At 35.2% G+C, this 27,391-nt stretch overlaps 1 protein-coding gene across 11 annotated transcripts in view; it reads left to right on the top strand.

Annotated features, from left to right (window-relative positions):
• Nucleotides 1-22,166, top strand: part of LOC131067535 (meiotic recombination protein SPO11-1) — a 195,499-nt gene extending 173,333 nt beyond the window's left edge. For 4 of the 11 annotated variants that reach the window (XM_058002576.2, XM_058002579.2, XM_058002580.2 and 1 more), the window contains 3 exons: nt 21,034-21,154; nt 21,307-21,370; nt 21,504-21,817. In XM_058002576.2, coding sequence (XP_057858559.1) covers nt 21,034-21,154; nt 21,307-21,370; nt 21,504-21,630 — 312 coding nt within the window. In that variant the 3' untranslated portion in view covers nt 21,631-21,817. The other 7 variants (XM_058002577.2, XR_009111829.2, XR_009359073.1 and 4 more) reach the window with 7 other exon arrangements.
• Nucleotides 22,167-27,391: the final 5,225 nt, after the last annotated feature.

Here is a 27,391-nt window from a genome sequence, read left to right on the forward strand (position 1 = left end):
CCCCCCATTGCAAATGGGACCCCCCACTTTTTTCTTTTTAGGGTAGTTGTTTTGTTAGTTTTCTAGGCTTGGTTGTAGTTGCTTTAGTCATTAACCTTTGCAAATAGGTCATAGGGTTTATGGGATTTACAATGTCATGGATGCAAATGATCAATTTGTCCTTATGGAAATCAAATTTCTACTCTTCCTCTAGATTTGAGTGAAAGTAGTGAAAATTGTTGCAAGTTAATGTGAATTTTGTGATGACAGATGATTTTGTCCTATGGAGGTTGTTTTTCCACTCTAGGGAGAATGGTTGAAAATGGAAGATTAGGAGTGGAAAATTTGAATGGATAGGGAATTTCCACCTTAGAACTTCAAAAGTCCCTATGGAGATCGATTTTTCACTCCCGAGGGTTTAAATTGAAGAAAATGATGATGAAAATCCATTAAAACCAAATCAAATTTCCACTAGGAAATGAAATCAAAGGACAATTTCGCCCCTATGGAAATCGAATTTCCACTTCAAGTGGGAGATGAAGGGATTTGGAAGCAAGTTAACAAGGATAAAAATAGGGATCAAATTTGTCCATGTGAGGATCAATTTTCCACTCAGAACATAAAGATCAACTCACCTAAGGGGGGTTACATCAAAAGTAAGGACAAAAGTTGGGACAAAAGTAGGGACTAATTTGTCCCTATAGAGGTCGAATCTCCACTAGACAAAGTACCTAGCAAGCATTGAGCAAAAAGTAGGGAATGAATTATCCCTATACGTATCGATTTTCCCCCAAAGTAATAAATTGGCAAAGAAACAACGAATTCCATAGGGACTGATTTTATCCCTATCATGATTGAATTTCCACTTGAAGGTAATTGTGTTGAGGTAGAGCGAAATTCATAAGGACTAATGTTGTCCTTACTCCGATCGAATCTCCACCAAGGAATTAAAGTTGCTAAGCTAAGATGAATTTCATAAGGACTAAATCTGTCCTTACTCAGGTTGAATTTCCACTTGGAAATAAATGTGCAAAGGTATTGTGAAATTTCTAAGGAGTAAAGAGGCCCTATAAGGATTGGGTTTCCACTCTTGGTATGGTGAAGAAAACCAAAAGCTAAATGGATTTCATAAGGACGGAATTGTCCTTATATGACATATCGATATTCCACCAAGGTGTTATCAAGTTAAAACGAAAATTATCCCTATGAAATCTGACCTATCTCCAAGGGGTCTGAACCCATGTGTGGAACAATGAAAAGTTGGGACAAACTTGTCCCTATGAGGTATGAATTACCACCCTCATATTTCCCAAACACTTAAATGAATTAAATGAATTCAAATCACATTTGTAAGTTTTATTTACAAGTCGGCTAAAGGGGAAAGATCAAGGGGTTCGAATTGTGACAAACATATAAGGAGGCGTGGGAAAGAGGAAATTCAAACATTCAAATCACAATTCAATCTGAGGCAGAGCAAATACGCAGACCAGCAAATTTACCAAAGGGAATCAGACCTTCAAAATCGCAGAAAATTAAGGAGAAGGGCTGATCACAGATCAAAGTCCTCATCGCTTGTAAATAAGGGTCTTCAAGACATCCTTTCAGGTCCTAGCAGTCAAATTTGAGGTCAAATTCACAGATTTTAAACAATTTTCCTTGAAATTTTAATGTGACGGACAATTTCCAGATTTTTGAAGGGTTTCATGAAGCGAGTTTTGTGAATTATCTTGCATTTTGCTTACTTAAAGTTTCATTCATAATCAAGATTTAAATGTTTTTTTTTTTCTTTCTCAGGTTGGATGTAAGCAATGTGGTGTATGGAGCATGGAGTGAAGGACTTCACTTATGAAGAAACTCAAACAATGCTATGAGGAGGAATCAAGGTTCAAATTCAAGAGAAGATAAAGGAGTGATGGCAAGTGGATAATGGGTGAAGCACAATAATGAGCAAATTCAATATACACAAGATGACGAACTAAGTGCAAAAGAAGACTTCACCAAGACAAAGAATTTGCGACTCAAGGATCGGTTCAAGGGACAAGTCAAATGAGACAACATCACAAATGCGAATGAGAAAGATCAACATGTCAAGTCTTGGAGGTAGATAGTAATAAATTCAAAAGGATATTTTACAATCCTGAGGAAATTCAAGAATCATTGCTAGTATGCTAAGGTGAAAAGCTTCAAGGTGAAATATATAGTGGAGCAAGGCAAGTTAATCAAGTCTACAAGGCAAGCTGAGGTGGCATCCCCGTCATCATTCATCCAATCAAAGCGACCCAAGTCAAAATGTCCAGATATAATGAACCTGATGGATCCCATGATGACACAAAGTTCGAGATACCTAATCTCATCTTCTATTGGTTCACATTCAATGTTATACACATCTTCAAATCAGTATAATTTTCTCATTGGCCGAAAAGGAGTTATTCTAACCCTAATTAGGGTTTCATCTTGTAATCTCGGTCATTGATTGTGAATCAATCAAAGCCATTGAAATGTAATGAGACCTCTATATGAGGCTTAGCACTCTCATTTGCAAAAGTGAACAATTAGGAATTAGAAGTTAGAGTAGAAGTTAGAATAGGAGAAGGCAAAGATTGTTGCCAAGATCTTGTTGTAAGAGACATGTTGTTTTCATTAGGTTATGGTGAATTCTCTATGTTAATTCAACATGTTGCATGGTCTCTACTTCTCATTTGCTTTAAAGTTGGTTAGATGAATGGAAGATATCATTGTTGATGAATGGTGTACCTAATGTTCATACTACTTGTAATTTGTTGATTGCAAATTGCAGTGCGTAGTCAACTGAACTTGTGTGAAAGTTTAACTTCTATTACTTCATGCTCGTTCTTCGTGTGGTTGATGTGCATTGTTGATGTAAAAATCATTCACATATCCTTAGGAGATTGCACTAGTTTTGTGTAGTTGTTCCTTGATGGCAAAACAAAGCTTGGTTTGGTTCCACCTAATCAACAATCATTTCTTACATTCTTAGGATTAACATAGAATTTCTGCCTTTTATTTTCTAATCTAAGTTAGTTTCCACCTTCTAGCAAAGTTCAAGCAAAGCCTAAGTCTCCTTATGATTCCAGCAATATCACATCAAACCATTAAGCTATCCACACGTCAAGACCTAATGGTATAAACCATGGAGTCATCTCATTTTAGCATGAAGCTTAGCATTTGAGAGGTCTTTGTTCAAGAGGATAGAATACCTTGGTATTTTATTCTATGTTCGAAGTGCATAAAAACACATCAACAGGTGCGACGTTTGGCAATTTGTCAAAAGAGGCTACCTGTTTCTCCCCTAACAGATCAAGCTAGAAAAAGAGTGAGAATAATGCCAAATCTATAAGTGCAATATTATGCAGTCTAGCTGAATTTGAATACGTAAAGGTCATGCATTGCAAAACAGCGAAGGATATGTGGGATAAGTTGAAGAATATTTATGAAGGAGATGATATAGTAAAGAAATAAAAGCTGCAAACCCATCAACAACAATTGAAAGCCTCAACTTGAAAGAAAATGAGAACATAGCTGCATATTTGTTTCATGTTGATGAAATTGTTAACACGATAAGGGGTCTTGGTGAAACAATTGAGGAATTTGTGATCGTTCAAAAGATACTACGAACTTTTCCCCATAGATTTGATTCCTAATTGTTGGCGATTGAAGAGATGCGAGATTTAGACAAAATGACAAAGGATGAGTTGCATGGGATCTTCACTACATTTGAAATGAGGATTGAAGAAAGACCATCAAAACGAGAAGCAACCTTCAAAGTATCTCAAAGAACAAAGAACAAAAGTTCAAGCGAAGAAGAGGAAGCATATATTGCTAGAGGATTCAAGAAGGATCCACCAAATGCAAAGGTAAGTATGCTCTCAAATGCTTGAATTGTGGTAACATAGGTCATTTTGCTGCCAAATGTCTACAAGTTAGAAGTGAAAGTAGTGAAGAAGATGAAGTATATTACGACTAGGGAAAAGACAAAAAAAAATCATTATAGCAAGTACACTAAAGGGAAATCCGAGAAGAAGAGTTTCTAAGGACACAAGAAGAGACGTTTGAGGAAGTAATAGCTCATTTGAAGAAAGTGGTGAAAGCATTTTGGAAAGTGATAGAGAGGAAATTCTCTTCATGGCCATAGAAACAAAAGAAGAAGCCTCAAGGTGTGAAGATAAAGGAAATGAAAGATCAAAAGTGGAAGATACCAAAGGAGATCTTGAGGAAGAATTTACTGTCGCCATAGACAAAACCAAAATACTCAAGAAGTGGAATTTAAAGCTGAAAGACCAAATTCAAGAAGGTGATGAAAAGTCTAAAGAGATAATTAATGATCTGAAGTCTCAAGCTGAAGAAGCCAAACACATTGAAGATGTTTTAAAAGACTAGCTAAAGGCAAAAGAATCAAAGTGTGAGAGAGCTTGAATTGAAACTATTTCTTTGAGGAAGGAGCTGGAAAAGATTAAAGATCAGCTTAGAAGACACATAAAGTTTGATAAAAGTTTTGAGATGTTATAAGACCTTATCAATTGTAGTGTCCCACTTTTGACAGGTTGATAAATTAAATGATATTTAATATCCAAAGATTAACATTTATCAAAAGAAAAGGGATATTAAAATTAATTATTTATTATTTCCTAAAATATTTAAAAGGTAATATTAAATAATTAATTAAAATAATGTGACATTGAAGGAACTGAAAATTAATATTATAATAATGATCTCGCAGTTAATGAAAGATATGCAAAATAATTATAATTTCGTTTAGGATTGATTTGAGAAACTTCTCAAATTTGTCTTCTTAGGATGGGAGTCTAGGAAACACCATTTTCAATAGTGGAATATTTGTCCTAAGTGGTCTTGGAAAATGGAGATGGCAATAATCAATATATTGGGAAAAGCATTCCATGCAGACTGCAATGCTCCAGTCAGATTGCACTCTTATGAGTAATATTGGGGCTTCAACTCATTTCAGTTCTAGTGAACACCTCCATTCATCAAGTTGATGGAAGTATTGTATGTAGACAAAATCATTCAAAGCATTCAAATATTCTATTGAGTGATTTAGGAACGAAATGGAGTTATCAGGAGAGGAAGCGACTAGGAGTTCATTTCAATAAATCTATGCCAATAAAGGTGCATTAAAGGAAATGTGAGTGATTTAGAGTATTAGTTATATTTTGTTGAATGGCCACGTTAAAAGTAGAGCACTGTCATCTTCTACAAATAAGCGACTTGGGAATTGTGGCTTCGCATCTGTGGCATGAATTGTGAATCAAAGGATTGGATCATTGTTGTGGGACTGCTACACTACCAGTGGCCTAACAGACATCTATCAATACGAACAACTACTTTGGAATAGATTAAATCATATGATCCTAAAGTATTCAAGGTTAAATAGCATTTGGTATCTTTCATTGTAGGCAAACTAATAGTGATTGTGCACATTATTGTTGGCGTGTGAGACCGTCTAGAGTTTTAAACCTTGCTTATTATGCAGCATATGAAAGCCACAAATTGGTGTCTATTAGTTGGTACAGGAGTATCATATCTTCAAGGAACTGTGGGAAATACATTATGTGTTTGTTTGTTCCAGATTGTATACATTCTTTTTTTCAATTTTCTTGATATTGAGATATTTGGTATCATTGTAGACCAAAACCTACTACAAAGTAATCTTCTCAGGTGCAAGCTCATTCACGTTGGACTTACATTTTATCATAAGCTGTTTCTAGAATGCCTTGCAACATGAGCACACAGGGAACCCCCTCACAAGATGTAATTTGCCTTTATTGTTTGAATAATAGATTACAGTGACTGAAAACAATAAAAGAGTAATTCTACTGTTATACAATTAACATATCTATAGAAGACAATGGAATGTAATCTTCTCTTAAAAAATATATGAGCAACAAAGAGTGGCATAAATTGTGTAATCTTTAAAACTTGTAACCAAACAGCAATCAGAAATCTTGAGCAAAGGCTATCAGTAATCACAAGTAAACTGTTTTTCCTTTTATCCAAAACTAAATGTTAACAATCAGTAGTTCTCCAATTATTTGATGCAAAACCCTAAACTAGGGATGAAAATACATAATTTTATGTGTTGAATCAGACTGGGGATACTACATCAACTTACAAAGATCACCATTCATTAAAAGTGGTCTTGGTTTTGATGGGGAAAGTTCACAAACTACAAAGAAGTTGGAAAGTAAGAATTATGTAATGGCCCTTAAAAGTTCCAACAAAGAGGCAAACAAGGAGGAGAACAAAGAAGAGAATAAAAGGGAAGCAAGTGAAAAGGAGGCAAACAAAGAGGATCACAATGAGGATAAAGCCTCACAGTTTCAAAGAACTATCCAGGACGACCTCAAATGGCCCTTCCCTCCAAGGAAGCCACACACAACCTGGTTCAACTATTCCTTTCATGGCTATTGTTTTTCATGCAAGCTGTAAGAGACATGCCAAAGATAGCAGAGCCTTCAAATATTTTTTGCAAACAATATTAATACAGCAAACAAACAAGGACATGCTTCAAATCTAAGAAGTATTCTACAGCAAAGCCTTTGGAACTTGTTCACACTGATTTGTGTGGGCCAACAAGGACAAAGAGCTTGCAAGGTGAGAGTTATTCCATTTTGTTGATTGATAATTATTCCAGGATGACTTGGGTGGCTTTTCTTAAAGAAAAATCTGAAGCAATTGAGAAGTTTAAGTCATTCAAAGCCTTAGTAGAGAATGAAATAGGGTCGAAGATTAAATGTTTTTAGATCTTACAAAGGAGGAGAATTTACCTCAAATCAATTTGAAGAATATTGTGAAAGGCATGAGATAAAGAGACAATATTTAGCTACAATAACTCCATAGCAAAATGGAGTAGTTGAGATAAAGAATAGAACAATTCAAGGAATGGAAAGAGCTATGCTAAATGGATTCAAGATAATTGATACTTTTTGGATAGAAGTTGTTCATATTACTGTCTACATTTCAAATTGAGCACAAATCAAGGTGAATAACAGCAAAACTCCTTATGAACTTTGGAAGGGAAGGCCTGCATTAGTTAAGTATTTCAAGGTTTTTGGAAGCAAATTCTATAAAAAGAAGAGACGAGGAAGATCTGGGAAAATTCAATTCTCGAAGCAATGAAGGTATCTTCCTTGGATATTCCACAAGGAGCAAAGCTTATAGATGTTATAACAAAAGATTGCACAAAGTTGTTGAAAGCGCAAATGTGAGAGTTGACGAAGAAAGGCATCAAAAGGAGATAGTACAAAAGATTGATTATCGAAAGGAAGAAAGTTGTAAAGAAGAAGAAACAGAGGAAGAAACTGAAACTAGAGAAATTTAGCAAAGAAATCCAAGGACTCCATCAAAGGCACCACCCAAAAAACCATCTAGATTTGTTCAAAAGATCCATCCTAAATATTTGATTATTGGGAACGAAGGCACATAGATTTAGAAAAAAAGACTTGCCTATACAATAGAACATGCAAATCTGTGTTTTCTTTACAAAGTTGAACCAAAGAACTTTTTTAGAAGCAAGTGAAGACAAGCACTGGATCAAGGCTGTGGAAGAAGAATTGGATCAAATTAAGAAAAATGAGACTTGGGAACTTGTCCCAAGATAAGGACAAAAATGTGATTGGCATTGAGTGGGTTTTCAAATTTAAACGAAATGAGGATGGCCAAGTTGTAATAAATAAGGCAAGATTGGTATGGAAAGGATACACTTAAGCTGAAGGATTTGATTTCAAAGAAACATTTGCTCCTGTTGCACGTATGGAAGCCATAAGGATGTTCCTAGCCCTTTCTAGTTTTAAGAACTTCAAAGTCTATCTAATGGATGTAAAATCAGCCTTCCTAAATGCAAATCTAGAAGACGAACTGTACATTGAACAACTTGAAGGGTTCATTCTTTCAAAAAAAGAGTATTATTTTTGTAAATTGAAGAAGGCTCTTTATGAACCAACGCAAGCCCTAAGGGCTTGGTATTCAAGGTTAGACAAGAATCTTAAAGAGAAAGGCTTCATAAGAGGAATTGTGGATAGTAATTTGTATATAAAAAATGACGGAGATAATTTGTTGATTGTTGTCATTTATGTGGATGACATCATTTTTGGAGGAGATTGTGAGAGAATGTGCAAAGAATTTGCTTATAACATGCGGAAGGAATTTGAGATGTCAATGTTTGGTGAGTTATCTTTCATTCTTGGTTTGAAAATCTCTCAATTAGATAAAGGGGTCTTTATTTCTCAAACCAAGTATGTTAAAGAGATGTTAAAGAAGTTCAAGATAGAAGATTGTAATCCAGTAAGTACTCCTATGGTTACTAGTTATAAATTGAGCAAAGATGATGAATCTCTTGCAGCAAATCAGACTTTGTATAGTTCCATGATTGGGAGTTTGTTATATCTCAGAGTTACGAGGCCTGATATTATGCAAGGAATTGGTTTAGTGGCATGGTTTCAACCAGCTCCGGAGGAAACCCATGTAAATGCAATCAAAATAATATTGAAATATTTGAAGGGGACTATGGATTTTGGATTGTGGTATTTGTTCTACGTGTCGCACACACACCCCATCTCATCGATGGGGACCCCCATTGCCTCTGTTTGCCTACGAGAGAGAGAAGAGGCTATGAATGTCGATGAATCTCCCGCCGAGGTTCTTCCTAGCTTCATTTCCAAGCCACGAAACTCGGCCTTTGTAAATGAAAACGACTTAACTCTTGTGCCCGAAATGCCCTCCAATCACCGAAATCTTCCTGAAATGGCCAAGGTTGGGGAAAATTTTGGGCTTCAAACCTTAAACTCGGAATGCCTTGCAAAGCTGAAATAAAACCTGAATAAGATCACAACGCAAAGACAAAAGCATGTGGCATTTCGAATTGAAATTCTTTTGTCAAAATTGCCTTCAAGGCCGAAAATACACCAAAGAAGCCCCCTCGAAAACGACCCCCCCAAAAAAAAAAAAATTTGGCCTTTCTCCTCTGTGTGCAAGGTCGTGATCTCCACATTTAGCCTAACAAAGCCGAGAAATATCCCGAGCTGAGGGTAGAGTCACGTCTTCAGCACACGAAATGGGTTTTTCTCATTTCACTTGGTAATCACCGAGTTAAAGTCCTCGGAAATGCCTTCGATTTGCCAAAATTCCCCAAGGCATAGCGCTTAGAATCAAAAAATCAAAGCTCGGGCATTATTTTGCTCAAATGAAACCATTCCTTTGCCATCTCTCTTTTCTTCACCAATAATATTCCCGTGAAATACACCGAGTTTGGTGTAATGAAAATAAATAAAAATAATAATAAAGAAAGGGGAGTTCGATAAAATGTGAGCTTCAAAGCATTTTAAACATTTTGCACTTTTCCCCTCATTGCTGAGTTTCGCCCCTTTCTTTAAATTGGCTAAGTAAAAAAAGAGAAAAGAGGGAGCCAACTTTTTGCAATTTGTAGTATCCCCTGCTCATAAATAACTGAATATGCAAGGAATATCGTCAACACTTAGCTGGCAGCCTGCTGTTCTAGTTTTTGTCTGTATAATCTGTGTGTTATGCGGTTTCTAGGCTGCAATATAACTTGCAAGTTATGTTGTTCATGGCTCAAGGAATTTTGTCAAACAATTCATTTGCAAACTTCTAGCTTGCTGGTCTATAATAATAGGCTGATATGTTCTTATTAAAATGATTATAGATGACTTCCAATGCTTGAGAAACAACACTAAAATGTATAAATTATCATCTAAATGTCAAAATGACTCTTCAATGCGTATATATATGATTTCGCATCTACAGCAAGTGTCATTTCAACAAATAGTTGGCACACAAACTGCTGTCATTGTAGACATACCATTACTGCAACATATTCCATCTTTATTAAATGTAGTTGCCAAAAACGATCAATTTTTTCTTCAAGCTTGCTAATGGATACATGCACACTTAATCCTCAGAAATACATATACAGCCGACCATGGCATCAAATACCTATAAGCATTGCAGAATTGCAAGATTATAGAATGAACCTATAGTAAAAGTCGCCCAATGCTAATTATGAAGAAGCAAGGAATATCGTACTGTTTGGAGCCTCCTCTAGGACAAAACAATTGAATCTTTGAATCGCCCCTGCTGCTGATAGATATGACTGATAATAATAGATTAGCAGCAATTTAGTTCTCTCTCAACCACTGAATACTATTGTTGACCTCTCCCAAGCACAGTGCTGTCATCACTTAGAGAGTTCGATGCCTAAAGAAGGAGGAATGAGCAGAATCGTAGTAATGGAGATTGAAATTCGGTTTGCTTTAGATCTGAATTTCCACCTGCAACTCATTAATTCACCATCAATTTCCTCAAGAATGAATCGCCTTATATCCTCAACCAAAATCAATGCAATTTAGAAAACACAATGATGAAGTGCTGAATTCACCATCAACCCTGAAACACTGCTGAAGCTAAGTCGTGGGCCTTGCTCCAAATTAGACAGTTTACAACAAAAATTCATCAATCCACCCACAAGAAGAGAGCGCTTCAATCAAGGGATGAATTTTGTGGCTTCCTTGGACTCAATATGCAAATCGTGGTTCACCATCAATCATGGGTAAAGTCTGATTTATGACTGAAGCATTGGCTCATAATTAAGATACAATCAGCTCTTGTTACAAATCGATGAAGTCCTCTAATTTTCAAAATATGTCTATTTGACTTCTCCAAATCGAATTTTAGCACGCTGGCTTTTGGCCACAAATTAAGTTCAAATGAGATGACTGAAGTATCACCTCCCCAATGCAACCCGTCGAGAGATCTTCCACTCCCTCAGTTATGCTATTTATGGGAGTTTTCGTTCCCAAAGACAATATTTTGCAGAAAACCCTTGGCTCTACAAAACGCAATCAATATCAAAACAATACCTAGGCTAGGCGCCTTGAAGCTCAACTAGCTCTCCCTTTATGCTTTTTCAGTCCATCTCTAGAAGCTTCTAGAAATAATATTAAAATAATATTATTTCACTTAAGTGACTTTATGATATAATATTTAATTAAGTCACTATTAAATTAATTAAATATAAAGTCATCTTTTAATTTTTAAATCTATTTGATAACTTTACAAACAATTAACTTAATATTATTTTTTAAAATAATTAATTAAGCTATCCATAAGAAATATCGATAATTTGGACAACTTAACTAATTACTCTTACTCCAAAATTGGGGACATTACACAATTCCCCTTAAAAAAACGAATTTTCTCCCAAAAGGGAAAAAAGGTTTAAGTGGGGCGTGAAAGTGAAATAAAAGGACATCTTTAAAGTCTAACTCGTGATTTGGCTCAAAAAGCCGAGTTTTCTTCAAGAGGGCTAAAGTGCATTTAAAGGATTGCTAGGTCGAAGTTCACATTCCTGCTCTAATTGCCGAGTTTTGTTTTTTAGGGCGAGGGTTAAAAATGAAACGAAGTAAAGGGGATTTAAATTGTTTTAAAAGCAAACATCTTTCATTTTCGAAGCCTTGTGATACCTTGAAAACATTTAATATTTGTCAAAATTACTTGATTTTTTCTAGGTGATTGATTCAAGTCAAAATTAATTGTATGTAGATCGACGTCGTTGGGAAGAGCTAAGGTGGCAACTTGAAGCGCAAATTGAGGATAGGATCACGATCGAGCCGGGTGATGAAGATGATGACGCACAAAGACTACCACAGGGCGTTGCCAATGAAGAACGCACTATAGAGCTAGAGAAAAGCATGAGGATGTGCCGTCACCGGACAACAAGTTGAAATCCACCCTCAAGATTGAAGATAGAAGAACACACAGAATGCTACAAGTGTATGCATTTTGATAAATACACATCTGGAATTGATTCCAAAAAATCAGTTTGCTTGTAAAACTTAATTGTTTTAATGTAAACAACTACTTGTGGGCCCCCTTTTAATGCAAAATAAAACAAGGGTACACAAGTCAGTTACTTCCCAGCTACCTGATTGACCAAATTGATGTCAAATAGTTACCAGTAGCTAAGGAGGTGGTTGGGAGGACAACTGAGAAGTTACTAGGCATGGGTTAAAGCAGTCAGGCTTCTAGAAGGCAGATTGCAGCCTTTGGATGTAGTCAATCTTGGCCTTTCATTCAAATTGTAAAATCTATAAATGGCAGTGCCTTTCTCTTTGTAAAGGGTTAGATTCTAGAGTTTCTAGGTAGTTAGAATTTTTAGGAGTTAGATTTTAGTAGTTAGAATTAGATAGATTTTAGTAGTTAGCAGTTTAGAAATAGAATAGAACTGTTGTAGGAAATTGTTGTAATGGCAGTTCAAATCAATGTATGAACATTGAATATGGTGTTTGTTATCTTTGTCTTCTTCTGTTTGCATGGTTCCCTTTCTGCTGGTTAATTAGAGTTCAATGATTTTAATGGCAAAATGTTGGGGGTACTTGATGTATTTCTGGTTCATACCATTGGCGACTAGCTGATTGTAGGTTACCGTGTATGGTTAGTCTAAACCTTACTATTGTGCTTAGTTCAATTGTAGGTGTTTGTTTTGGGTTGCGCTAGAATTGGGTGCCTGAATGAATTCATGCAGTCTGAAAATCCTTCATTCCCTTGGAGCTTGCACTATCCCTGCGAAGTTGCGAGTATATCTTTGGCAAAGCAAGGGTTAGTTTATTTTGAAATCTGTCTACCTGTAGCACTAGCCATTACTACCATTGCACTTAGGATCCCTGAACCCTTCTCTTTTGCTTTTGTTTTCTAGTCTGAGAATTGCAACATCGTCAGATGTTGGCCAACTTGTTGCATATGTAAGCCCCCTTGTGTTACCAGCAAAACACATCAAACCGTTGAGTTATCCCGCAGTCAAGACCTGACATTTGGAACCTTGAGGTTGTCCCCATTGATCATTTAAAATAGTATTAGAGATTAACTTATTCAAGAGAGGATAGGATACTCAGCATTCTATTTTGTGTTGACCGGAAGGAGTTGAAATCCGACTTTAGCCATGTCAATAGTATCCATGAGGTGAAGATTTCACCCTTACAGAATACAAAGATGTAGACTGGGTAGGCAGCGTTAACGACAGGAAAAACACTAGTGGAGGTGAATTTTGTCTTGGCAATTGTCTTGTATCTTGGTAAAGCAAAAAATAGGCTTCAGTTTCTTTATCTACAGTTGAGGTGGAATATATTGCAGCAGTAACTTGTTGCATGTAGGTTCTATCGATGAAATAGACTTTGAAAACTGTTAAGGCTGAGTATGAGCATCCTATCTCCACATTTTGCGACAATACAAGTGCTTTTAACATCTCAAAGAACCTTGTTATGCACCAAGATGAAGCATATTCCAATTAAATATCACTTTTTTTAGAGAACAAATACTTGATCAGTAGGTAAAGTTGGAGTATATTGCTACAAAGGAACAAATTGCAAACATTTTCACAAAGCCTCTTCGAAAAGAGACTTTTGAATATCTAAGGGAGGAATTGGGAGTGGTATCACTCATCTATTCACTAAGTTCCTCAAAGGAAGCACATGTTCGATGGGAGCTATTCATTGTCTTATATTTTGACCCCGCAAAGCCTTTGCCATCAAAGGGGGTGAAATAGAGTAAGGGGGAGAATTCTGTCAGGGGGAGGTGTATGGTGATGTATGGTCTTGTTACATACCAAGATTAATTCTTTACAGGGTTTCCATCAATGACAAAGGGGGAGATTGTAGGAAATAATTGTTGTCACTGATGTCAAAGGTGTGCTGAATAAAATCGAAACTGTAAAAAATCAGAACTATAGAAAATTGGAGTTTAAATTGTCTGAATAAATTGTTTATTATGATGGCTGCCCTCCTTTAATTAGTGTCCAAGACAAAGTTATAATGCTGCCCAACCTCTCATATTTGGCACCCTAGACAAGTTTTAATATAATATTTGTTCTTGGCTGACGTCCACTTTGGGGAGTTAAATTTCAAAATAAAAACTTTTTATTTGGGCCAAACCCATAGTGTTTTGGCACCCAAAGTTTGAGAGGGAAAATAAAATAAAATAAAATTTTAATTGCTGGCCGACTTACTGATGTTGAGCGCTGTAAGATGCCCCCTTGCTAACCACTTTTTTACCTTTTCCACTCACTGTAATTTTGTCAAATAGTTTGTTTTCTAGCTGATTACTCGGTCCTCAGTTTGCAGCTGATATGTTTTGTTTGTTGTTATTTTCTAAGTGAACTTTCAGGTTTCATTCAATATAGGAAACAATGCATAACAATATACTTGCAATATAACATAAAGTTTTTCTAAGTGAACTTTCAGGTTTCATTCAATATAGGAAACAATGCATAACAATATACTTGCAATATAACATAAAGATTTAATGCTGATAACACATAAGTTCATTCAGATTTCTTAAACTTGTTTCAAGCCTTACAAATCAGAAATTAATAACATTGTAGACCTGGTAAGTCTTCAGTACATAATAATGAGTGCTCAAGATTGTAGCAGCATTAATAAAACTTCACCAGCACATATATAATGCCCAAGAATGATTCCATGTAACTCTGTAATGCAGATTCAAATCCTTTCTAGTGTTACTGCTGCCTGTAGCAGAACTATATAGCAAAGATCCTCCTCCAAAACTGCAAATGTAGTTCCCAAACCCTCTCACACAATGCCCAGCAGTCTCATGTCAAGCCCAAAAAGTAATATTATCAGACTGGAAATGTGTGGCCAGCATAAACCGATGATAGCAATAAACTTCTTTACTCACTCCTGATAACAGCTGTGACCATGCTCTCAACACTCCAACAACAATGGGTAATTCAATCTCCAAACCACAAGGAACTCACGCCCAACTCCCTATTATTGTTCGCAAACACTAGCTGAATCTCTAGACTATCTTTCAATGGTATAGAGATTGTTAGTGAAGAGGGTTTTCATCCTCCAAACCCATGAAGATAAACTCTCCAAATAATCTCATCAATTTCTTATTCAATCCAACCTCAATCTACAAGATACTACAAACCATGGGTGATAAGACTATATCTTTCCAAAACCCTAGTTTGTTGCAGCCCATAAAACACCAAAAAACCTTCAATAAGCTAAGAATGTTGGCAAATACTGTAGCGAGACACTGTAGCGGCACTGTTCACGTCACTATTCATTAAAAGTTCAAAATCTTCATAAAATCCATGCCAAATCCTAGCTAATTGAAGCTCAAACTAATTCCAAACCTGCAAATAAGCTTAATGATGAATTCTAGATGAATCCACCTCTCTACGTGGAATTGGGTTTCTGTCCAACCCACAAATTCCCAAGGGTTTTCGTCCTTGAAAATGGTTGTCACTGTTACTCCAGCAACTATGGAGATATTCCAATATCAAATTATCACATAACCAAGCATATCCAAAAAGAACTCTTAAAGAGTCTTTTATAACTTTTTCAAGAGAGTCCACACACATCGATAGCCAATGTGAGATAAATAAAACACTTCACTTTTTAATATTCAAGTCTCCAAGTACTTTAAGTGAAAGGGAACATTTAGTTGTTAAATAACTTTTTCCTTTTACTTAAGTCCCAGTTTAATAAAGTTAAATTTTTAATTTAACTTTATTGATAAATAAACTAATAATTGCAAACAATTATTAGAACTCCAATAAAAAACATCTATCATCATCGAGATATTATTTATGAGTTCATTGTCAATCCAAACCTGGCCCAGCTAACTAACTATAAATAGTATCTCAAAAACACATCAAAATCACTTGCAACTTAAATTGCCTAGGCAAAATATCCTCAAGATCCCTTAAATGTCCTGGTTAGCCTACGGGATCATGGAGAAATAGCTAAGTTATCTTTTCTTCCCCTTTTGGCCTAGGTTCGGGTTCTGGTTCTTGCCCTGTCCTGGTTCTCCCCGGGTTCTCCTTGGGTTCCTCCCGGGTCCTTCCCAGGTGGTCGGGTTCCCTGTGGGTCCTGCGTCGCAGGACCCACAAGGAACCCGGTCACCTGGGAAGGACCCAGGTCGAACCCAGGAGGACCCGGGTGAACTCAGGAGGACCCATGTGAACCCAAGCTCGTGGTTTCCAAAAAACAGGGCCACGGGTCTTAAAAACAATAAAAACAGACTTTAAAATAGTTTTTTAATAATAAAACTCTAATTCGCCCCTTTATGACTTTTTAAAAAAGACTTAAAACTTGAATATTATCTTTTTTGCAAATTATGAATATGATATTAGACTTTAGTTATTAGTTTACTGATTACATTTGCGATATATGAATATTTATTGGCATTGGCAATTAATAATTATGGATTTATGATTTACGATTTATGATTTATCATTTATGTATGGAAAGTCACATTGTATATTTTATTTTTGTATGGATTGTATATATTGAACATATATATAATTAAAATATATATATATATATATATGTACGGACGAACCCGTACCGTACCCAAGTTTTTTTTTTTTTTTTGCCAAATCCGTACCCGAATCCGAACCCGAACCAGCAACTTAGAGAAATAGGCTAATGACAACCTCATACAACATGTGCTAGAAAGGGGACATTACAAGCGCCCAATTTGGAGGGAGATTAAAATTAAAAATAAATACTTATCTCAGCCTTGGCTGACCTCATTTGAAGAGGCATATCCATTGGTGAAATTTTGCATTTGTACGGATATAAACAGAGATCACTTGGAGTTCATTTCTCAAGCAATTCAAGGAAGATCATTCTCATTAATAGCAGGCCTAAGTGCGGACTTATAGCAGACTTTAAGGGCAAATTGCAGCAGATCTAACTGCAGATTTAGAGCAGACTTTAAAAGCGAATTCGAGCAGATTTTAAGGGCAAATTGGAGCAGCCCTAAGAGCAGATGTTTGAGGCAAGTTAAGTGGAGATTTTATAGAAGACTTTCAAGTAAGTTACAAGCAGAATTATAGCAGAAGTTTTTCATGTTTTGAAGAAGCAATATTTGATGTTGGTGCTTCTATATAGAAGAGATTGGTGTCTCTTTCTGAGTTGGTTATAGTGAAGGGGATTGGTGTATCTTGTGGGTTTGTGCCTATGAAATTGTAAGAAGATATTTATAAAAGCAATATTTTGCCATGGTTCTCTCCTGCAAAGGTTTCCACGTAAAATTGTGTTTATATTGTGTTCTCCATTGCTAGATCTAGTGTGGATACATTTGATTGTTGCTCTGTGATTGTTAAAGTTTAAATAAGTGCAAATTGTTGTATACTGATTCACCCCCCTCTCAATATAAGTGTGTGTGTTTTCTTCAACTTTAACTCTCCATTTTTGGTTAAATTATTTTATGAGTTTCGATTTCATGCTAACTGTTTGATGAAATGTTCATTTTTAGAATAATGAAGAAGTGCATTAGAAACTCGTTCAAATATGATTGTAAATAAAATCTTACCTCATTGTAATAATCCAAAAGGTATACCTCTAAGATTCTTTGTTGTAATATTCCATGCATATCGTTTGAAGTAATAAAGGAACAATGAATCAAGGAATAATTTCAAATCAAGAAGAAAAAGCTGAAAATGCAAAATCTTCATCTAGTTCAAGCAATGTTGTTACAAAAAATAGGAAGGCAATGCAAAATCATCCTTCGAATCTAATGATAGACCAAAATTTTGAAAGAAGATTAACAAGAAACTGATTTAGAGAAAGCAAAGAAAATGATGAATTGATCAATTATGCATTTTATGTAAATAATGAGGTGGAACCCATTATGTTTGAAGAAGCAGTTGATATATTAAAGTATGGATTACAGCTACAAAAGAAGAGATGGATTTTATTGAAAGAAATAAAACTTGGGAGCTTGTTAAACTACCAAAACAAAAGAAGTGATGGGAACTAAATGGATTTATAAGGTAAAGTATAAAAGTGATGGAATAGTTGAAAGATCAAATGCTAGATTGATTGCAAAAGATATGCTCAAAGGTATGGTATAGAATATGAAGAGGCTTATGCACCAAGTGCAAGGCATGACAATGTAAGATTGATATTTTATTGACAACACAGAAAGACTAGAAAGCAATGTTACCCCGAGTTTCTGGGACGGGGACGGCGGGACGCATTTCCGGGACGGCAAATTTTTTTGCCAAATTTGGGGACGGCGGGGGACGGCAAAGGGGACGGCTATTAAAATATAGGAAATATTTAAAATATATAGGAAAATTTCAAAATTCTAAATGTTCATATGAAAACATGGATAAAGCATGCATACATACATTATATTCATATGAAAACAATAAAACATGGAAATGGCATGTGTATGATACTATGAAAAGTTGAAGACATTTTAGAATGTAAATTCTGAACATACAACATTGTTAATACTCAATAGACAATATGCAATTATGCATTCATAAATCAGAATTTCAATTCATTCACATTGTCAATATGCATATCATAATAGATATTAAAGAAATAACATACAAAATGTCAAAACAAAGAGGTTAAATTTTCCCTACTTCTATTGACGCGGTTTCCCCCCATATTTTTCAACGGGGGTTTGGGGGCAGCGCCCCCAAGGTGGGGTCAAGGGGCATCGCCCCTTGCGGGGTCATTTTTCTAAAGGTGTTGGGTGTTATTTTTCTATTAACTCGCCGACCCAAAGGCTACACTACTGCCATATAGTTTCATTGTCAAAATTATGAATTAAATTAATGTTATCTTTTAATTTTTTTATTTTTACTAACAAATTGAATTAATAAGGGGCCTATATTAGAAAATTTTAAAAAAAATTTGAAAATACAACTTTTTTTAGTTTTTTAATATTTTTTAATGGCCTTAGATAAGGGGGACGTCTAGCCGTCCCCGGGACGGATTGGGGACGTCCCAGCCGTCCCCAGCCGTCCCCGGGACGTACGGACGTCCCCCAAGGCTAGGGCAGGCGTCCCCCCGTTTCGGGGACGTCCCCTAAAAATATAGGGCAATTTGGGGACGGGGGGGAAACGTCCCCTGGCCGTCCCCAAGTCCCCGAAACGTCCCCGAGACGGGGACGGGGGTTTTCAGGTCGGGGACGCGTCCCCGGGTAACTCTGCTAGAAAGTACATCAGCTAGATGTGAAAAGTGCATTTTTTAATGGATACATTGAAGAGGAAGTGTATATGGATCAGCCACAAGGATTTGAAGAAGGATATGTTTATAGGTTCAAGAAACCACTTTATAGTTTGAAATAAGCACTAAGAGCATGGTATTTAAGAATTGATACATGGTTCTTGGAAAATGGGTATGTGAAAAGCAAGAATGGACCACTATATGTCAGGAAGGAAGGTAATGAAACATTTTATGTTTGTTTATATGTTGATGTTCTAATCTATACAGGAAGCTCAAACATGATAGAATGAATTCAAAGAGGCAATAATGAAAGAATTTGAAATGACTAATTTAGGACTGATGCAATATATTTTCAGCATGGAGGTACACCAATCTCATGTTGATTTTTTTTATTTGCCAAGCTAACTATATGTAGGATATGTAAAAGAAGTTTAATGTGCTAGATTTTAAAGGAGTTGATTGCACCAATTGCACATAGAGAAAAATTGATGAAAGATGGATCACTAAAGGTAGATGAAAGGAAATACAAAGGTATTGTTGGAGCTTAATGTATATAAGTGAACCTATAGAAATATTACAAGTAGCAAAGAGAACACTCAGGTATGTGAAGGGAAAACAGGATCATGGACTCTATTAATATTCAGTTGAGATTCAAAATTGTTTGGTTATTCAGGTGTAGATTAGGCAGGATCGTTAGATGACAGAAAGAGCATATTAGGACATTCTTTTCCACTAGGAAGTGGATTGGTTACATGGAGTTCAAAAAAACAAAATATAGTGGTATTATGAAGTACAAAAGCAAAATATGTTGCATTAACAATCGCATGTAGATAAGCAGTTTGGTTATGAAGAGTTTTGGAATATCTAGGAGAACAAATAATTCTTATATAGTGATACTTTGTGAGAATGGTGTAAAAAGCAAATTGAACTAAAGGGCCATTATGTAAGAGAGTTGGTAGAAGGAATGAAACTTGAAATTCAGTATTTTAGGTCAAAAGAACAATTGATAGGTATAATGACTAAAGGGCTCGGAAAGATAATACATTCAAGTTTGAAGATAAAGTTGCAGGTACAGGGATTTGACATCAAGGGGAGAAAAAAAAAAATTGATATCAAATAGCAACATGCAAACAAGTTAGGAGAAGCTGGTGTAAGTCAAACTACAGATGTTGAAGTTAAACTATTGCTATTGAAGATGACAAGTGGGTTGTCTCTGAAGATAATAGATAGGTGTTAATGAAGATGACAGATAGTTGTTGTTGAAGATGTGTTTATACATTGTATATCTCTTTAGAATGTTTGATGCAGCTGATAATAACATTTTATTTTTAGTTGTCATTTTCCAGCTGTCCAAGTCTATGTTCAGGAAACTAAAAATGGGTTTTTATTGATAAATAAGTTGTTTTTTAGAACTGTTCGTTAATATTTTAGGCATATTATCTTGTGGAGTTTTAGTGACTATCTTTATAGGGCTCGAACTATTTTTCGGATGTCTAGTGTAGTATTTTTAACACCTGCTTATGTTGTTTTATTGATCAGCTTTAGACTGTGGCATACTAATGTAAGCAGACTTTTTTTAATATTGTTTTAGTAGTTTTTTGATCATTTATTTTTAGATGATCAAATACCATATTAGATGCATTGCTTCAATTGTTTTCTAATAAGTTTTGAAAGGGAAAAACAGATTTTAATTGAGACTCAAGGAAGTCAATTTCAGAATAAGTAAAAGTTTTTCCTTGGTGTGTTAGTTTTTGAGCAGCCCCCGTCGCATACAAAATTGACAACACGAAGTTATCCATAAATAATTATATTTTGTGATTTCCAAATTTTTTCTAGAAGATTTGTATGATCACATGCATATCTTTCTTTGCAGATAAAAATCTACATTTGTACTATACTGCTTTATGAATCCTAAAGATCGTGCACATTTGTACTACTTTGGACTTGCATGTATTTAGGTGTAATAAAGGTGAATATTAATTATTGAAAGATTAATGCAATAATTGTGAAGCAAATGGCTTATGATACAAAAGCATTGTCAGCACCAGAGATTCGCTGGCTTGGAGTTTTCCCCTCAGATTGTGACACCTTCCAGATTCCAGACAGATGTCTACTACCATTGACAACGGCAGGTAACGTGTAGTACTTTACTAGTGCATCATGTGCATGTCTTTGTATTCTTTTTCTAGCTATATTTCAAAAGTTCAAAACCTATTTTGAATTCTACAGGAGTTTTTAATCAGTGACCTTACTTCTACTTGATAGTATTTGATGTCATGGTCAGATAAGAAGAAAGTTGATTCTATGCTTAGAAGATGCTATTTACAACAGCATGCACCAGAATGGAGGTATACAAATTGATATGTACAAGCAATAATTGACTTGAGGGCACTTTATCTGATGTATTGTATTTGAGCTTTAATGAATACTAGACATCCATGGATCTTTGAGTCATATGATCATAATTATGCTTTTTAACAGATATCAACTGGACATAATGTGGGCCAAAGGTATCAAATTTGAGATTGAAGCAATATCAGCCTCATCATTTTCTCTACTATCAGAGGAATATATTCCAACAAAAATTAAAAATGGCTTGTACATTTGAATCTATGTGCATCGGTTCGTAAACAATTACTTATACTTGTTTTATGGGTATATTACTTTTATCACCAGGTCAAAAGTCATATTACAGCCGTTTATTCAAATTGTTTACCCTTACATTCTTTGAACTGGTTTAATTCTTTCTTGCGACTTACTTCTTCAAATATAAGTCAAACATTGATTTACGTTTATTTACAGGAATGCCATTGCTTTAGGCACGAGATGAATTCGTCTTTAATTTTATGGAAGGATATTAAGTGGTTACAATATATCCCATAGAATTACGAAGGGTTTGGAGAAAGAAGGATATACGTGGGAGTATGCCCAAAATTTAAATACATTTAGATATGTTTGAAATAAATTAACTGAAAGGTATAAGAAAAGCCTTGCTAAGCAATATGAATATTGGCAAGTATTAATTTCAGGGAATTAAAAAAAGGTATGGGGATTCTTAATAAAACAATGGATTGGTTTCCTAAAGATGGTTCATAAAATGTAATGGCCAGATTTTCAGATCTTACATAGCATAATATTTAATACCTAACCGTTGTGCTAAATACTAGATCTATTTATATGTCGAGAGTGTGAGTGATTCTGTTTTAGGGATGTTTACCCCGCAGGAACTATTAGGTATTTGCTCCAATGAATTATCTGACTGAAACAGGAAATACTCTGCAAGGAATCTGCTATTCAATCCATTTCTTGGTCACGTTCACTTATTTTCTTACTTGTATATCCTAGATTGAAGTATTGATCTAATATCCTGTTCGGGTTCGGGTTTGGGTTTGGCAGTTTGCTGATTTTGCCTTCCATATATAATTTGCACAAAAATTATTAATTAAATACAAAACATAGTAGATAATTGATAATTCAATGTCAATTGTCAAATGTTAAGATAAATAGAAATGGTCTATATACTATACGTGTATATAATTGACAAACTTTTATATATATACACACATACACATACATATGCATATATAGATATACACTTACATATTATATATGTACTATATGATCATACATATGTATATTTTTATTTATTCACATTATGTTTAAAATGTACAAAATGAAATACATAGCATAGTTGAAATTGATAATTCAATATTAAAAGATAAATCAAAATGGTCTAGTGTTTGTTAATTGTACATGGAAAATTGATGTAGTTCATTATATCTCTTCATTAAGAGCATCAATGTCCTCAACTAGTTTGTTGGAACCACACACAACACTATTGTTGCTCTCAGTAGTTGCACCATGCAATTGACCCTATGCAATAACAGTATGCCCTTGATCCTCAATTGATACCAAGGAAAGTTGTTGATAAATTAAGTGGCAAGGCCCCACAATTCTACGGTATCAACGGGTGGGAATCGACATCTTATGAAGCACGGTGGCCCCTACTATTTTAAGGTAGTTTCCAAAGGAGGATATTGAAGTGGTTTGGAGACAATTGTTCAGAAGAAGTAATGTGATGCCAATTACAAAGGATTTGCTAGCACTTCTATTTTATCCTAGATGGGTTCACCCATGGTCTTGTCTTGTAGACATAGATTTGGTGGAGATTTATCTATATTTGGCTTAGGTATGTTCAAGCATACTTAGGTCAAATCCATTAGTGAGAGTAGGACTCTAAGCTAACCTAGAGTAAATTGATTATCCAATCTACGTTCTTTCTAATCTTGGTAACACGAGTTTTCAATTTATGATGCTATAAGTTGAAAAATGTGGCCATAATTTGTTAATTTATACATTAGTCATGCCAAAGTCATCGTGGTTTTATAGTGAATGTGGTTGGTTGATGTAGAACCTACAATGGGTGCTTTCCCACATAGTGCTTTAGGGAAATAGATAATTAAATGGCTTGGCTAAACATATTTATAATACCTCTCAAAATTTGGGTGCTTAGAAATCGTAATAAACTATGGGCTTCTCTGCCAACTCTAAAATGAATTATCTTGTAGTTTTCTAAAAGTAGGAGGTAAAACATTTCTTAAACTAATTAAGGTAATAACCCCCCCCAAAATTGTGAAATCTGGCCTTTGCTACATATAGTATATACCTCACTAAAATATTGAAGCGAAAATTGGCACACGTAAAGATGTTGCCACCCTTTTTAGAAGGGTTGAATATCTTAATGCTTTGATTGAAGCCATTCCCACTTATTATATGTCTATTGTTAAAGATGGTCTAGGATGATTCCATTTTTCTAGAACATATAAGAATTATATCCCCTTAATGAATTATTCCAATAGTCTTGTTGGAATGTTGGGACATATTGATGTAACTAGTCTCACTAATACATTTGGTCTAGAATTTCTACGGAGGTTTCCGATGGAGAAGGTATAATGCTCGAATTCGTCGGAATTCCGACGATAATTTCACATTTGGTCTAGAAGAAGATGATGATGAAGAACCAAAATATTTTTAGCCAAATAAAAAGCAACATGAGAGAGTGGTAGAGCAGGCTAAATAATCAATAATTCGACAATAACATGAAGAGGAGGGTTGTTTCACTAAGGAAGAAGTTAAAATGCTTTAAGAACTAGCAGCCCTTGCCAAACAAAAGGACTTGGTGCTTAAATTAAAACAATGGGGAAAGTATTGGAATAAAAAGAAACAAGTGAACCAGTTATTTGAGGACTGGAATTGGAAGAATGGTTGAAAGTAATTAGAACCCAACCCACCACCTCAGAGTTAAGGAGTATGTAAGTTAGTCAAGTGCTTGGATAAATAGACCAAATTTGTAGAAAATAGATGTTACAAGGTTCACAAGGATGAATAAGAGGCAAATCCAAAAATAGATATTAAGGTAGGAAAAGGAGAATGACAATTACAAGTAAAGAAGGATTCTAAAAATCTCTATTAAAATTAACCACTTAATCTCCGAGAAGAAAACATAGCTATATCAGAAAGCCCAAAAATGGCAACAATAGGAGACTATTAGGAAAGACCTAGTTGTAGTATCGATAATTGAACTATTGACACAGTTTGAGGAACTATTCCCCTAAACTTTCATGGAGATGAAGGGAATTAAGGAAGTAGGTACTATGAAAATACAACTAAAGGAGAGCACTAAACCACATACGAAAAGACCATACTGCATAAACCTTAACATGAAGAAAAGGGTGAAAATAGAGCTAAACAAAGCTATCCAAAGAAAGTTTCATTATTACCCGTGTTGACTACTTAGCCAAATTGGTAGAAAATAAACCAGCCAAAGATTATATTGCATACACTGTTGCTAAATTCTTGTACAATAATATCATTACCAAATTTGAGTGCTCCTTAAGTATCACAAGTCATGAGGGAAAGCATTTTGTCAATAAAATAATGATGTCTTTGATTATATTTGACATAATAAAAGGTGAATTTCAATAATGTTCTCTTTGATTATATTTGGCATCTAAACTCATTGGTAAGTTCTTATGTAGCAATGTTTTGATTTTTTTTAGTTTGTCTATCCATTTGGAATGCACCAAAGCAGTTATAAAAAGATCTTTGAAAGATGTATAAAAGTATATAGTTTCATAGAGTTCACAATATTTATTATTCTATTATTTTTGAAACGTGATAATGAGCATGTGAATTACTTGAAATATATAATTATTGAATAAAGTTGAAACCTTAATTTTAAATTTAATGAAGCTATTGATACCAAAGACATAAAATTATTTATTAAGGTTATTTTTTTTATAGTTTATAAAATATTTAATTTCAAAAAGTAAAGTAAATATAGTAGTTAATGACATATGCCTAGAGGCCCCACTGTCCGCATACCAAGCATTCCTAGGAATGTGCTGGTATAAAGACAATATACCATTGAGGAATCTTTATCAAACTTCCAATTGGGTAACCAGTGTTTATACAATAATGATTTTTGTTTTATTTCCAAGTTAAATAACCCCACCAATGGGTGGAAAATCTTGTGTACATATGTGTTTTTATACCTTATGCTTTGTATGGTTCCATGATGCAATCTACACGTGCAAAGTGTGTTGGAGAGACTGGTTTTTGTGTCTGTCTGATAAGACAATGAGATGATGAGTTTTGGGTGGTGTGAATGCAAGAATCGAGTTTTGGAAGAGTTAGTGGAAGTCTAGAAGGGTGTGTGAAGACATCACAAATATGTCCCAAGGGTTGGCAATGCCAAATAGCCAAGCCAAAGAAGAAAGATGATGATTGGCCTAATGACAGTGCTTTAGATTGCAACAATGCAACAGTGGGTTGAAATAATCCAAGTGGAAAGGGGTGTAAGCAAGGGGTTTGTGTGTGTTTGGTGTCAGGAAAGAGATTAGAAGGGGTTCACAATATTTGTGATAAGAATTTGGAGTATTGGGAAGGGGGTTTGTCCCTTGAATGTGTGACTTGTCCCAAGCATACATGACTGTCTTAATAGGACAGTGTTGCAGCAGTAGGATACTTTGTGACCTTTAGGGTGGTTGGGAGGGTAAAGCAGGGTGTTTGGCTATGAAAAAGAGTTCCCTTGAAGTTGTCATGCAGTACCTTTGAGTGGTATGCACCCATTTGGCATTGGGAGTTGTGTCTAAGAGCCATTAGAAGTCCTAATTGGAGTTGGACTTGTGTGAGGAAGGTTTGAGAGTTTTGGTGTGATTTAGGGGTTGGAAGGGCTTAAGTTGGCCTTGGGAAAATTGAATAAGCCTAGACTAATGTATTCTACTGGTTGGATGTGGGTTGAGAAGAATGAGTTTGCTTTTGGGGTGTTCAAGCCATGTGAGCACCCAATAACCTTGTGAGGCTCCTGTAGCTCTATGAAGAGTAATCACCTATTTGAGTAGGTGAGTTGGGAGAAAGATCTCCACTAGTTGGTTGTGTGTGTGGATGCTCTACATCATAATCATATTCTTGGGATCAAGGAAAGGAGCTCATAAGGCCATGAACAATATAAATCTTAAAAATACCAAGGGTCATGATCCTATACACACCTTCATTATTTAGAAGAATGAAAAAAACTAACAAGAATCCATAATGTTTTCAAGTTTGTAATAGTTCCTAACAAGAATTTTCTTACATTATTTAGAAGAATGAAAAAAACTAATAAGAATCCATGGTGCATGGGAATGGATAGTTACTTTTCTTTTATAGTAACTTGGGTCTATGACTCTCAATGGTGTTCATCCCAAAAGTATATGTAATATCATCCACTTGCACCCAAGTTGTGACTGAGAATTTTGTCTTACTTGTCACTGATTTGGACAGTATTGAGAGGATCCTATAAGGATGAATATCACCATACTCTCAATGACTTCACAACATTGATAATGAATTCACATTAGACACTCATGGATTGCCCCAATTAGACAATAGTCAACTTAAGATATGATACAAGAATTGCATTCCACAAAGCCATTAGATATGTTTTGACATGAAAAAAAAGTTAAATGGTTTTGGTTCAAATTGCATAATTTCTATGTTCAAGTAATTTAATTTGGTATATTATACTGAAACATGATTTCATAACTAACATTTCAACTTCTATATAACTAGTTCTATAGCCCGATTTTTTTGCCTGTGAAGAAAGACCATGTCAGACAATATCAGCGAACAACAAAATAAGGAGACCATTGCTAGATTGTGGTCTAACTTGAAAAGAAAAGGTGATGGAAAATGTTATTGTCCCTACAAAATTTGTAAGGGGTTAAAGACTAGAAGACTTCTAATCAAAATAGCTAAGAAACATTGTAGGCTGCATGGTCACATTGAAGGGGGACATGATTATCATCCATTGGTAAGTTTTTCATTAT

Source organism: Cryptomeria japonica, chromosome 10 (assembly GCF_030272615.1).
Source record: "Cryptomeria japonica chromosome 10, Sugi_1.0, whole genome shotgun sequence".
Lineage (NCBI taxonomy): Eukaryota > Viridiplantae > Streptophyta > Pinopsida > Cupressales > Cupressaceae > Cryptomeria > Cryptomeria japonica.